General features: G+C 33.4%; 1 protein-coding gene across 1 annotated transcript; it reads right to left on the reverse strand.

The window, feature by feature from the left end:
* On the reverse strand, window positions 1–10,790 carry LOC110372586 (troponin C, isoallergen Bla g 6.0101). The gene is made up of 6 exons (XM_021329395.3): window positions 10,582–10,790; window positions 10,411–10,438; window positions 10,002–10,145; window positions 7,041–7,160; window positions 2,652–2,783; window positions 1–240 (listed from the first exon to the last, which is right to left on the reverse strand). Exons 1-6 carry the CDS (start codon window positions 10,582–10,584, stop codon window positions 206–208), a joined length of 462 nt encoding a protein of 153 aa, XP_021185070.1. The 5' UTR covers window positions 10,585–10,790; the 3' UTR covers window positions 1–205.
* Between the last annotated feature and the right edge of the window lie 4,191 nt (window positions 10,791–14,981).

Raw genomic sequence — 14,981 nt, forward strand, 5'->3', positions numbered from 1 at the left:
TAACAGAATTATGATTAATTTATTAACAAAATCATTTATTATAATATAAGAAATAACTTATTAAATAAATGGAGGTGTTTAGGTTCACGTTGTAAAGGTAACTTCCTGAGATATGTCAAATGATAATTTTGTATCATTTCGATATCTGTGAATAGTCCTTCATATGTATGTTCTGGTTACAACTCTTAGATGGTGTTTCAGTCGCTTAGTCGTCGCCGCCCGTCATGACTTCCATGAATTCTGAAAATATATAGATTTATAATAAGTTTTTGTATGTATAAAATTAATATTACAATGGACCTATATCTATGTCTATTATATGTATTATCTGAATAAAAATTGATGTATTATTAATTTATTTATTATTACCAGTAAAATTTGATCATTTGATTTAGGTGTAATTTGGTAAATAAGGGTGGTTTGACCCGTCAAAGGTAATATATAGGATTTGATATCATGAATTTTATTTACGTCTTTAGGATAGCACGAAATACAAATATTTTAGATTTCACAGAAAAACTTTTTAGGACTCAGCGTACGTAGTTAATCGTGAGTGATGTAGCTATTTTAGAAATCGTGAGATTAAGTTAATTGGGCAGTTTTGTTTTAATGACACGTTCTTACTAAATTCTGTTGATGATACAATCAGCTTGTGAGTAAATCTGTTTACAAGGATTGGTTGTTAAAAAAACTTTTGGTGTAATAAAATAAAAAAGTCGGGAAATATATTACATAGTACATGCCGTTAAAAACTAAATTCTCTGGCCTAATCGTGAAGAAACAGTATATTCAACTAATAATTACTATGTCATAAGTTCACCTATAAATTATTTCCATTACATCGTAAACACATACAACATGCAATTTCCAGTGCACAAATTAGTTGGTCGTAATAAATTTATCCACAGTGCAACTGAACTCAACTTTGTACCAAGCTTCTAACGTTAATAGCGCCCTATCTTTAGAATTGGCTAAGAATCTGTCACTAACCTTAGGCGAGACTATATTTAAACCTAACATAGTACTAATAGATGAATGTTTGCGTTTATTTATTGTTTTGTTAATTTATGAGCTTTGAGTGAAATACATTTTGTTGGAATGTTAAGCGATGCTGTTTTGTTTAGTTTAGTAAGATATATTGTAAGCAATTATGAGCCAACTTGTAGGTCCTTCTGATTTCAGTTCATATTTTATGCCCACAGTGTAGTGAGTGTATGCGTTTGAACACAAGAGAGAATGAGTGCTATATTAGCTTAGATTTGATATGATTTTCAATAGATTTTTTTAAGGTGCCAATGATTATTCTTTGCAAACTTTATTTTAATTTATAAAAGATGAAGTTTAAGTCCCGGTTACTTATATGAATACAAATCGCGTCAGCTTAAAAACTTTTATTAAAAGATTTATTGTTAGGTCTAGACTAAAACGATTACAACGAATCTACCCACCATTAAATGTAATAAAAACTAGCTAAATCTAGGTGGATACTATTTACGTTTCAGCCTACACCTCTACCTCCCGTAAGCGTTACATTAAATAATTCTGAAACAGCCAGGATCATCCCACTACTGTGATATTTTTAAATAAAAACACCCAATTAACCACTGAACCGCACCTAACAGTATTACAGACGGATAACAAAAATGAACGTTATATCGTGAAAAATAACTGAATTCATTCTGCATGCGTGAGCTTGGTATTTTAAAACTGATTTTAAATAAAGTGTAGGTGGAAAAATATCGAATTTAAAACGAATATTCTAGACTTACTTATGTACAGAGTGAATGGAACTAGACTGAATGAATGAAATATAGAAGCAATAAGGCTCGGTATAAACAGACCACCTTCTTATAAAAACAAGGAATGACGATCAACCCGATTGTGATTTCCGACTTTTAAGTCCAAGTTTCATCGCAGTGTTTCTCATGATAATTATCTCATAGTCAGTTAGTGATGAACAAGATAGACTTAGTTGACGTTTATAATTATAACTTAAACTTATATTGGTTTTGTACAACCCGGAATCGAACCCTAATTGTACTTGAGGGTCATGATTAAGAGGCAGGTTTTATACCCACAAGGATACCACGATTTAATTCGATATAAACCAGATATAACAGAATTTTATTCCATTTCTTTTTATTAATTAAAAAAGGAAACAAAAGGAAACTATTAGCTTGTATTATTTCTTTTTATATTCAATTTTATAAAACAACAACGTGATGTTATTAAATAGGTAATGAATATTTAAAGCTATATTTTTGTCGAGTCGTGGGTGTATTCCCAGGTGGTCGAAACACAGTATAAAAATTTGAGCTTTTCAATATTATACAAGTTGTTTTAAAGGAAAAATGAAAATTAAATTGGAACAGCGGTAGGTAAGGAATAAGATGGTTTTGAGTGTGTGAGTTTGTATGGCATTCAACATCTATGAAACTACTAGGTTCAATAAAATGTAAGAGACTCTATCTCCCACAAAATCATGGCACTAGGCTGACCGAATACCGTTTGGCGTGGATGTGATGTATATTTTCAAATATTTCTTCTCCCGTGTATTGCCGTTACTTATTCATGTATTTACTTAGGTCTGAATCTTACTTTTGTTTTATCATTCTCGTAATAAAATAAATAATAATTTCTTCAGTACATACCATCGAAGTCCACGGTCCCTGAGCCGTCGGAGTCAATCTCCTCAATCATCATGTCCAGCTCCTCAGCGCTGATCTTGTCGTCCAGCTCTCTGAGGATCTCTCTCAGCACGCCTGTCGTGATGTAGCCGTTGCCTGGAATTGACGGCGAAAATCTTTTTAGGTACCTACTTATACAATTATTTTGTTGTTTCTAAAATAAAAAAATAACATACTAGCTTCCACCACGGTTTCATCCGTGTCCTGAGAGAAATACCGCCCCTACCCGGATAAAAATAGACTATTTTATTATTCTGATGCAATTCTGAAGCACACCATAAACTGCATTAAAATTCGCGAAACTTTTTATATAAGTATTAATTAAATTATCGGGATATTTATAAGCACGTCGATGTAATTATTTATAAGTAAATATGTCGTTAGTCTTATAATAGAACCCCTATTATATATCAGAGTTTTTTTCTGTTTGCCTGATCTAAATTACAAGAAAAACGTTGTGCTATTAAATATTCACAATTTTAGAACTAAAACTTATTTGATATTCAAAGAGCCCTTGGACATCTTTCGGTATACCAGAAACTAAGTGGTCCTAAAACTCAATTTGTCCCACTATGACTACAGCGGTTAAACTGTAATAAACTGGTCAAATAGACCCATAATTTAAGACAGAAATCATTTTGATCCTTCTACACCCGTAATAAGGTTCAATTGGTTTAACAAATTGATTTATGTGCCTATGAAATAAAATTACATTTCTGGGGAATTAATTTCATATTTATAACGTATCGCCGAGTAGCCCCGGGTCCGTTGGTTACGACCTTCCTTGAATTTTATATGATAGGTGAGGCTATCCAGCTGTAATACTGAATTTTGGAACCAATTAATAATGGATAGATGGCCGTTATAATAATAAATGTATCTTTACAGAACATGTACGAATCTCTAGGTAAAGTACTTAAATCTTTTACTCAGACACGAAACAGGGTGTTTTAATCTAGACCATAATAATATTAAATACCAGCCATTTTCCCGCGGTCTCACCCCCATCCCATGGGAGTTACTGTCCGTACCGGGATAAAATACGTACCTATGTTACTCGGGAAGAGTAAGTATATAGATTTCCAACAGTGAAAAAAATTTTCAAATCGATTCAGTGATTTCGGAGCCATAAACAAATGTTTCCTGATTGTTATATTAGTCTTCACACAGACACTTAACAAGGTGTTTAATCTTCAACATAGCACTGAATGTTAATATTTCTGTATTACTAGCTAAAGATTATCCTACACGTTCACAAAGTTGAATAGATCCCTTCACAATGTGTTAGGAGTATTTCGGTAAAGGTTTACGTCTTCGGGGACAAATAGCGAAGATATTTATTATATCTGCCAACTCAGATATATTGTAATCGTTCCACACGTGCAAACAGAAAAATAGATAAGTTTGAGAGAATAGAAATGTTAAACAATGTCAGTAGGAGTATTAATCTTGAATATTATAAATCCAGCTTTGAGCTACTGAAATGTCAAGATGTCAAGGAAAATTAACTTTCTATAAGTAAGTAGTTAGAAAAACTGTGACCCACCCAAAACAAAAATGTGAAAGACTGCCAAGTTCGATAATATGGGAATGCTTCGCCTATAAAAGAAGTGAGATCTGAATAAGTACCAAGTTCCATACACATACCTCGGTTAAAAATAGTTACTTTTTAATGATGCTACTTGGCAAGTTTTCACACACCTTGATATAAACCTACTAAACGCAATGAATCAAGTATTTAATTTTCTATTAAAACTTGCCAAGTAACATCATTAAAAAGTAACTATTTTTAACTGAGGTATGTGTATGGAACTTGGTACTTATTCAGATCTCACTTCTTTTATAGGCGAAGCATTCCCATATTATCGAACTTGGCAGTCTTTCACATTTTTGTTTTGGGTGGGATTTCATTTATTTTTGTGAGGTTGTTTATTTTATTTTTTTCTTATGATATATTAGTCAAGGAAATGTCTCATTTATACTATCTTTCAGATTTTTGAATATGCACTATGCTTCTTACAAAGAAATGAACTAGATTAACTAAATGGACTAGATTTACCAACTGACACGACATGTTATCATTATATTATGTTCGTGGACCAAAGTTACACACTCGTTATTTTCGAAAGTGACTCACACTTGACCGTTTTCAGATTTTTACTTTACTTTGACTAAATACAAACCTTTGTAACGAATTTCAGATCGGTACGATCATTCGAAGATATATTATATAAATTAGTTCGTTTTAGCTCCTTAGGGGTATAAATTTACACCGGGTATAAATTTACACCTTCATTATTTTGAAACCGACTCACACTTTTCCATTTTCAGATTTTTCCCTTTACCTTGACATAAAGACCTACCTCCATGCCAAATTTCAAGTCAATACGACCATTGGAAGTGGTCTAGGTTTTTGATGAGTGAGTCAGTCAGTCAGTGAGTGTATAGTAAAAATAGCGATTTTCTGACGTCAATATCTCAAGACCTACAATAGGTATATTAATGAAATTTTGTATTTTAGATAAGTGAGGGGGTCTCAACAGATACTAGAAATTTGATGTGCGTAAATAAAATAGGTTTTGAGTTATAGGGGGGTCGAATTTGGCCCGAAATGGTTCGTGTAATATAACCCACGGCCGGTGTGTCGCTTTTTTTGCTCGAACTTGGCGGACACACTGCCGTGTGTCTAGATGGATAAAATAATAACATTTTAAGTCTTGTTAAAATGAGTTTTGACTGGAGGGCTTATAAATATGAGCTGAACTTGAGATTACTTGATATTAGAGCCGTAACGATTTTAGTTACAGTTATAGGTTACCGATCGCCAAAGGTAGTCTGAATTATTTTATTGGCTTTGGGAGTTGACATTGACTTCGCATCATGTTCGCAATATGGGATTGGAACGAATGTTAGTTAGGATTATCAATAAATTTAAACGCAACAAAAATGCAACATAGTTGGAATTCAATAAACTCACCTTAACTATGGCCTCCTTAGATGTCTAAGTAACAAGCAAATACATATTTTTGCGGTTAAAATGAACGTAACAACAATATCCATTACCGTGGTTTTTAAGAAATATGACCCTTCCGCTATTTCTAGTATACCAACAAAGCTTGTATGTAATTTAAATAGATACATGTATGAAAATGCATAGACAGTAAGGCATATAAAACTATTTTGATTCTAATTCAACTATGAGAAGGGAAATTTATCTTCATGTTTTTTATTATAAAAAGTTTATTTAACTGTAGCGATTTCGGTTATTATTCTTGCTATGATCTATCTTTTTTATGTATTCCCTTCTCATAGTTGAATTAGAACCAACAAACAAATTGATATAGTATTTTTGTTGCTGGGAAGTCATTACATGACCGCTCCTTTTGGTAGCATCAGAAGGGTATGTCAGATTTATAGTTCTGACTAAAACTCATTTATGTTTCTTCTGGAGCCCTTTATGCACCAGGGTTTTTTATTAGCGATGGCAAAAATCATCGAATGACCCCTCCTGTGGGTTAGCAGCGGGGAGTGTCAGACTTTTATAGACTAAAAATCCATCGTGTTCCTTCGTAGGCCTTAGTACTGGAGCCGTGGTAGCTCTTTCAAACAATCTTGCATCAAATTGATTTAAAACCTAGATTAGGACAACAGAGCTATCATTCCCGCATATCAAGTCTGTCTGTCGCCGATAAGAGTGTTAACGAAATGATTAATTACCGTCTGCAAATGTACATACATTGCCAAATTGTGGTGGTATTTATAATAACAATGGTACATGTTTATTTTGCTTGTCAAACACGTGTGATCTATTGTCCAATTGATCGTGACATTACTGATACATACTTGGCTTAGAAACAGTAGGAATATTTTAGGCGTGAGCTTACAAAGTTGTGGTTAGAGCCATAATTTTACACGTGTATTATGAAATTGACATGTTTTAGCCTTTTCTGGTCTTTATTTAGCTTTTAGTTTAGCTAAAAGCAGGAATTGATTTGTTTACTGCCTTTTAGATAATCATAATAAAGTTTGGTTTTTCTGATTCATGAGTCCGATAAAACTATCTGCAGAAGAAAAGTTTGCAGTGTGCAGGAGTTCCTAGTAGACCTAGATAGGGTGAATACCTAAGACCGTATTCAAAAAGAAAGCTCATAGCCGGAGCCGGTCTAACCTTAATTATCGGTGCTGGTTCGTTCTGTAACAGTAACGTTTGCTTCACATTAGGTCAATCTGCTAGCTTTATGTAACTGTTCCCAGAATGGACCAGCGCTGAAAAGATCGAATTGGTAGATCGGTGCAGGCTACTTTTCTGTATACCGGGGAAAGCTTTAAAGATATAATTTTCCAAAGATGTACCTTCTTTATCATATAACCGGAATGCCTCTTTAAGTTCCTGCTGCATCGCTTCAGCGTCCTCTTCAACCATGAATCTGGAAGCCAGCGTTACAAACTCCTCGAACTCCAGCTCACCAGATCCTGGAATTTTACAGTTTTGTTTGAGGTTTAAGAAATGTAGGTTTAAAGCAACGAAATCCGTACATTTTTCAAGTAAGCTGAGCTTCCAAAGTAACGATTGTCAAACAGGAAACAGATGTAAGGGCTGAAATGAGGGTAATTCAAATAAATTCCCACAAATCATCCCTTACACATAACGAGTTTAGTTCAAATTGCCCCTTTTGTTAGGAAAAGTTTAGCCTTGTACAAGCAATTCATTGTATAGGAGAAAAATTAAAACTTTCAAGTTAAAGACTTTGAAAGTTATTTGCGTAATTTTGACATTGTAGAAAGAAGATAGCGGTTAAAAAAAATAGAAAATACGTTCATTGATTTTATATTGTCCTGATTACGATATTTTTTCTTACCTATATGTATGTAGGTAACGTGTTCATTCGAAAAAAATATGAGAAGGAAATGAATCCAATTGATGAAGATATATTGAAATAAATTGTCCAGAAGTACTTAACTTAAATGGAAACATAGTTTAGAAACAATTTACTGATAGTTGTATTAAGATGTTTTCGTGATTTACAGAGCCAACTGTAAGTACTGTAAATTGGCAACGCTAACTCTCGTTCCAAATAATATAACTGATTTAATCTAGACCTAGCTACTTCTCTTTACTCTTTTCATTGCAATTTGTTCTTCTCTCTTTTTTATTAAGACAATAATATAGATGAGTTATAAGAAATGATCTTTTATAGGTAAAAAAGAGACCAAATTCATAAGAAATCATTATAAAATATGAATTATTAAACAGTAACACGAAATACGTAGGAGGTAAGAAGGATAATATTTTTACAGATAAATCATACTCATTTAGATAAATACTATTGGATATGAAGATAAATATTAACACAAGACATTGAATATTAATAGTTTGTACCTAGAAATAGAAATGTGAATAGATTATGGTAGGTAAATAGTGTGACAGCTGCAATATTTCTCACGCAAATCATGTTGACAAAAGAAACAGGTGGGTGTATTCGTGTTTTCCTATACATATGTATATGCTTATATTACTTACCTAGCTAAATATTAACAATGTTTCTACTTAATAACTCATATTTATTATTATGAATGCTGAAGTTATACCTATTTCAATGTCTGACACACTTTCAGGAGAAAAGTGCTGGACTAATTTTCATAAAAATTTTGGTGTCGAACTTAAGGCGAAAGGATACGCCAAACTACAAAATGGACCTCTCTTTGAAACACTACTACTACTAGACGAATTGACCAAATAATATTAAAAAAAATACCTAATACGCATAACATATTTGATTTTCAATTTTAAGTTATTTTTTTTTACTATCGTTTATACTTTAGTCGGAAAAAAATCCAATATATCCTCTTTATTTTTCCAATAATTTGCTTACTGCTTTCAAACTACTGAAGCGATTTAAATATTTTTTTCACAATAAATTAGTCAATTTATTACTTTATTAAGTTTAAGTTATTTTTTTTTCACATATATTACTTTCGTGCCATTAAATCACTAAAACCATATTTTCACATTCGCGCCGGCGTTCGCGCTCGCTCGGACGCGGAGGCCAGTCTCTCCTCAAGGTCGTTGGGGTATGCTTTCGCCTTAATTGGAAATCCGGAAAGAATAGTTTGATACTTTATGTAATAAATGTAACAGGGTTTTGCTGTAGTTTTATTATTTTTCTTCACAAATTCATTTGGAAATGTTTTTTTGTTCTAATTGCCTGGCTTTATTCAGCTACGTAGTTCCATGGAATTACTAAATAAATAGTTAAATTCTTAATCCGAAGGTGAAATTATTGACCATCAACGACCCTGAACAACAAACTGTCCATGTTTGTGGGTGTAAGGTAGTTATGTAAGTATCTGTTATTAAAGTAACAATCGATAACTATATTCAATTAGATAATGGAAAGACTATGAGTGTCATAGAAAAGTTCCAACTATATACTAAGTTTACATAGGGAGTAAAAAAGTGACCGTTTATGTGTCTGATATTAGGTGGCTCAGAGTTAAACTGTGTGATAGTACCTAAAAGCCGCTCCAAATTAAAACAAAATGAATTTTATTTACAAAGGCATAAAATCAGGTAGATTTAATAACGATAAAACAAAAGAATGCTGTGTACCTACTAAATTAATTAAAGCATATTTTCTTAAATTGAAAATTCAGATATTATATTTAGAAGCAGCCTTAATATTCAACAATAATCCCTAGTGTTCCGCTATTCGGAGCCGCCTTTGATGTCGGGCAATGCCGCCGGTATGTGCGTCATTACAACACTATTATAATTATGTAAGGGCTGTCGAATTAGAATAGCTTTATTACGATATTTTCAGCGTTAATGAAGCTCTATTTTATAAGGTTTGGAATTTCTATAAATCAATTCGTGCCACTAGAACCCAAGTAGATTAACATAAATATCAGTTTTCTTAAAACAACTGTTTACTAGGATTTTTTAACGTTCTGTCTAAGTAGACTGTTCTTTTATGAACGGACACTTAAGTTGTCGGTGAAAATCGGTGTAACTAAAATGAGTCTAACAAAACTTTTAAACATTAGTTACTCAACCTTAGTAACAGATCCATGTAATTCATGTATCAGTTTTAGAATCTTCAAAATAATTACCCTCAAAGTGAATGACACAGACAAACGAACCACTTCATTATAATCCTGACTAACTATAGACCTACAAAATGATACCTATACACCTACCTAAGATGTACAGTCAACATAATGAGCAACGAGACCTGTTAGAATGATAAGACCTCGCAAAAGCAGCTTGGCCAAATAAGGACCAGGTCACAGAAAAATAAGTTCCAAGTTACTGACCATCAACATCCACTTCATCGATGATCTCTTTGAGTGCATCGTCGCTGACCTGGTGGCCCAACATGCCCAGGATCGTACCCACCATCACGGTGCCGATACATCCCTTCTTCTCCTGGTCGAAAGCCTCGAAGGCCTTTTTGAGGACTGGAAGAATCATTTTAAATGTGGTTGAAAAATATTGTTGCCGGAGAGAGAATTTGGCTTGCCTTTTTCGGATGAGAGCTCGATTTGAAATTGACTAAAATTAACGGCAGGTGCATCCCGATTTTAATTTCCAGTTGTTTCGTTTTTTTGGTTGCAGAAGGGCCTGAGGCCTTAAGGGCCTTAAGGGCCTGAGGCCTTATTTCAAAAATGTTTAAAGAAATATAAGTAGGTAGATAATAAAAAAATATGAAATAAAATTACTTACTGCTGATCTGTTCCTTGTCAAGTTCCTCCTGAAAGCACCAGAAAGATTTGAAATTAAAATCAATGCATAATAAAATTAAAAATAAAAACTTTTTCATTATTAAAATGTTCCCAAAAAATCACTTGAAAAAACACTTCACTAAATCACAATCACACAAAATAATCCGCTCACCATTGTTTAGAGTGCACTCGGGTTTTCTAAGAGCTACAGGAATTGCACGAAAATGTATGCTATAGTGAACCACAGCAAGAGGAACACAAGCCCTTTTATCTGAATGGAATGAGCGACTGTACGGAGGCGCGCGAGAATATCACCCAGGTTGATTCGATCGGTGCCTTACTACATACTTCATACCCCGAACACCGAGTCACTCAGATTTGGCTCCGCAAAATGCTTTTAACCGTTGTCTTTAAGGTCATCATACATTAAAACAGTTGCCGGATGTCCACTGCACTAATGTGCATCATGCACGATATGCCAAATGCGTATTTCACTATCAACGAATCGATTCCGTTTTGTTATTAATTACAGATTAATTAAAATATCACCCCGGTTGGACGGTCGCCATGCCATTTGTAGAATACTTTTCTCATTATAAACAATAGTAATAAAAGTTGGTATTAATAACGGGAATAAAATTGGGTTTATAATAAGCTGTATTGTTCGATGACAAGCATTTTTGGTTAATTAATCGTTGTTTTTATCGCTGCAGCAAACACTTTTATTTAAAATTAAAATAGCTTGAATTTTATGTCTGAATTTTAGAAATCATTTTTTATTATTTTTTGCATTGGATTTTCCTACGAATTTTAGAGCGCGTACTTAACAATTTATTATTCAAATGATCGGCACACACAGCTAAGCGCGATAATTAAGCCTAACGGCAAAATGAGCACATAGAACACTGATTTGGTTGCACTGATTAATTTGGAAACCCGCGAGTAATTTTATTCTAGTGTTGCATACAAATTGCCAATAGTACATCATTTTCAGCTGAACCTAATACTGTTTACATGTTGTTTGAGTAATTTGATGACACCATTTGAGTGTAGCGCATCGAACACAGCATTTTAGAGATGGTAGTGTATTTACTTCCCATATTAATATTCTCAGTCAAAAATATTGAGACTGTTTAGACTTTTAAGCTCTCTGTCACAACTAGGCTTATTTACTCTTTGTGTCTTATGTATATTGTAACGATTTATGTTTTTAAATAATGTGATCAACCTTCACGATACAAAGGGCATTGCTTACTTAAACTCAAACAATTTTTTTCTCAAATAAGTTGATAATAACTTTTGTGATACTTCAAGCTAGTTGCACGGTTTCAAGGAGTGGGTCTTATGGACAAGAACAGAGAGGAGACTATAAACACTCTTTTTAGAATACTTATCTATTTACTCATCTCATTTTTCTTATCTATTAAGGTACTTATTCAAGCTCACCATCAATATCATCATAATCTTCCTGCCATACAGGCCATTTTAACCAAATGCCGAAAGCTAGCAAAAAATTAAAATATCATGCAGCAATATAATTGCAATACGCAACAGTGTAAATAGCTACCGTGATCTAAACACGGATACCGAGGGAGGGGCGGGCAGGTGCGCCTGAGTGCAGACAGTGACATATTCTGTTGCTCCCGGCGGTGCCAAATGTAAGCAAGCTAATGATACGAGGCAGAATTTAAACAATATTTGATGAATTTTATGTTTCTATATAAATAAACAGCAAATGTTAAATGTAATGGTTAGATTTAACTGGTTTAACGGTGAGTTTTCAGTCAAAGTGAAAGCATTTGTTTAGTTAGTATTGACTGACTCTGGTCAAATAAGGTAGGGAGATAGGATAGGAGACCCAAGAGGTGGTTTTACGCTTAATCCTTCAATATGTGTGAAAGAAAACCTGTGCCCATGAGAGGGACAATGAAAAGGCTGATGATGTAGATATTGTTTTGAGGACTTTCTATACAGATGATTGAAGTATTTTGCTAAGGACGTGGGGACCTCATGAAGCTGTTAGCCTCAAAGATTCTGATTCTAGTACTTTTTTACGCAAACTCATTGCTGCTCAAATAAATCTAGAAACTTTTCTATTTACTCGTAAAAGTCAGCACAAAATTGACTCAGTCCAAAGTCTTCAAACAAACAAACAATTTTATCCTATTTATTTAATCTAAATCAAGCAAAGAAAACTTTCGTGTCGCTAAGTCCAGAAAGGCAAAACTTTCTAATACTTTCATCTGTCAGACGTACAAAATTACTGTTTCAATAAACTGATAAATTCAAACTTTAATAATTTATATTTAATCTGTGAGATTTATTGTTTAGAAATCGGCTATTATTCGATTAAGTCTGATAATCGATAATTTTCGACTAAACAGCAACCTATTTGGATAACGTCTACAACTTCACATTAAATTAAGGTATGTTATGCGATGACCATTAAAAAAGCATAGGGCTAAACTTTCAAAGTGGCTGGTGTAGACCTCAGAAATGATAGTTTTTCTCATGGTTAGTTAGTATTACGACGCGTGCTTTAAAGTCAGTTAGCCGCAAAGTTTAGTTATCTTCTGACCAAAAACTGTCCAAATAACCAATCGTAGCCGTCCGCTTGCTTAATGTAATTAATATTTAATCTGTGAAGTTTATTGTTTAGAAATCGGTTATTACTCGATAATCAATAAATTGGTAACGAATAAACAGCAACCCATTTGGATATTGCTATAATATGAATGCGCCAGTAATTTTACGAGCTCATAAACAGTTTACACATGCCGAGAACTGATTACCGAGTCATTAAATATTTATTGAAGGCATACATACAATTCCGGTGAATTTTGTGAACATGTGAAAGGGGCATGAAAGGGGAAGTAGAAGCGTTTATTTTGGTTACTAGCTGTACACTTCGGTTTTACCCGCGTACTTAAGGGCCTTACCCCACCCGAATAAAAAGTAGTCCGCCAATGTTCTTGTGTAAAAGTCATAATATTGAAAAAGATTCATGAGGTTCGTAAGGTTTTGTGCGGTTGAAGACATTTTTTGCTACTTATACGTTAATACGTTAAATCATAAATAAAAAGTTTAGAAATCTTTACAGTTATATAAAGATTAAAAAGTAGTATTCTTTGTCCAACTTTGCTAATAAAAACGAACCAATTAATAAAACAACAGTATCACAGCTAATTACCCCTGCAAATAACACGTTTAATTTCGTCTACCTGATTAATTACAGACCACAGAATGACAAGACTGGTTTATAGCTATACAGAGTAAATAGCAACAGAAATAAATACTTCTTTGCAAACGATAGTAAAAAGTATTGAGCTGCCAGAAAAGTTTCAAGTTACTGAAGTTTCTTAGTGAAATCTGACTAGCCTGTTTGTGAAATGGCCCGGAAAATTAGTATGTGTGATATTGTAGAACTTAAAAATATTGGTAGGTATAAATAACTAGAGCTTCCTTTGACATGATTTAGCTACTATTCTGGTGAAGAAATACATTAAAACGTAAATAGTCGGTAGAAATATCACATACATGAAACCTCCTAATATGAACTTGCGATTTTACAACTTTCTGTATTTTTTTTTTTTTGATGTAAACACGTATTTCTGAATTTTAAATTCTTGATAGTTGTAATGTACGCGCTATTCAACTCCATCTTCATTTATGAATCTGATCAAACTATCGGAAAACTAAGATTTTGCAATGCGTGAGAGCTCTCACATTGTCAGAATTAACAAGCTTTAGCTACCTACCTAGAAATTACTCTCTTTCAAATAAATTCATCAAATAGCTTTTAGCTCTTAAAGAAAAGGTAAAAAAAAACGAATATACGCGAACAATTTGCAAAACTATGCAATTGTAACACTATTTACTATGTCTAAGTATTTCCTAGTACTAAAACCCATAGTGAGGTGACGTCACGTGCGTCTGGGCGACTTGGCATTGCGCACACGCAAGCACATCCAATTAATGTTTCATCTAGTCTCTCCTAATCACTAATACAGGTGTTCCGCAATTAATACCGTGAATATATTCGTGCGGTTATTTATAGATTAGTCTTAGTTGTTGTAACAGTTTCTAAATAGAATGAGACTAGAGATCAGCCCTGGCTTTGCACGGGTATACATGGTATATTAAAACCTCCAACCAAGCATTTATTCCCCGTTAAAAAGTGTGAAATGCGTTTAGAATTTTTAACCGACTAAAAGAAAGGAGGTTCTCTGTTTGACGTGTACGTATGTGTGTATGTTTGTACGCGATCATGTCACGTTTGGTTTAACCGATTTTGATACGGTTTAATGCGTAATATTTAGGTGCATTATGAAGTCGATTAATATTTTTTGTAAAAACTTTTTGAGTTAATCGCGACTTGACAAAGAGACAGACAGATGAAGGATTCTGTTTTATAATAAATGTGGGAATAAATATTTACATAACGTGTTTATCGTTTGGAACGATAAAATTTATTTGCTATGCGATTAGATTGCCTATTTAGCTGAATTATTTATTCTCCTAGTGGACATATTTCATTGTAACTGAATTTGAAAACGGGAATTAAAATGAGAT

The sequence above is a fragment of the Helicoverpa armigera genome, chromosome 9, assembly GCF_030705265.1.
Source record: "Helicoverpa armigera isolate CAAS_96S chromosome 9, ASM3070526v1, whole genome shotgun sequence".
NCBI lineage: Eukaryota > Metazoa > Arthropoda > Insecta > Lepidoptera > Noctuidae > Helicoverpa > Helicoverpa armigera.

Excerpts from the sequence above, each read along its gene's own strand:
- LOC110372586 (XM_021329395.3), bottom strand. Across the intron at positions 10,146-10,410 it reads TGACAAGGAACAGATCAGCA|TCCTCAAAAAGGCCTTCGAG; the intron begins GTAAGTAATTTT and ends TGATTCTTCCAG. Across the intron at positions 241-2,651 it reads AGGGACCGTGGACTTCGATG|AATTCATGGAAGTCATGACG; the intron begins GTATGTACTGAA and ends ATATATTTTCAG.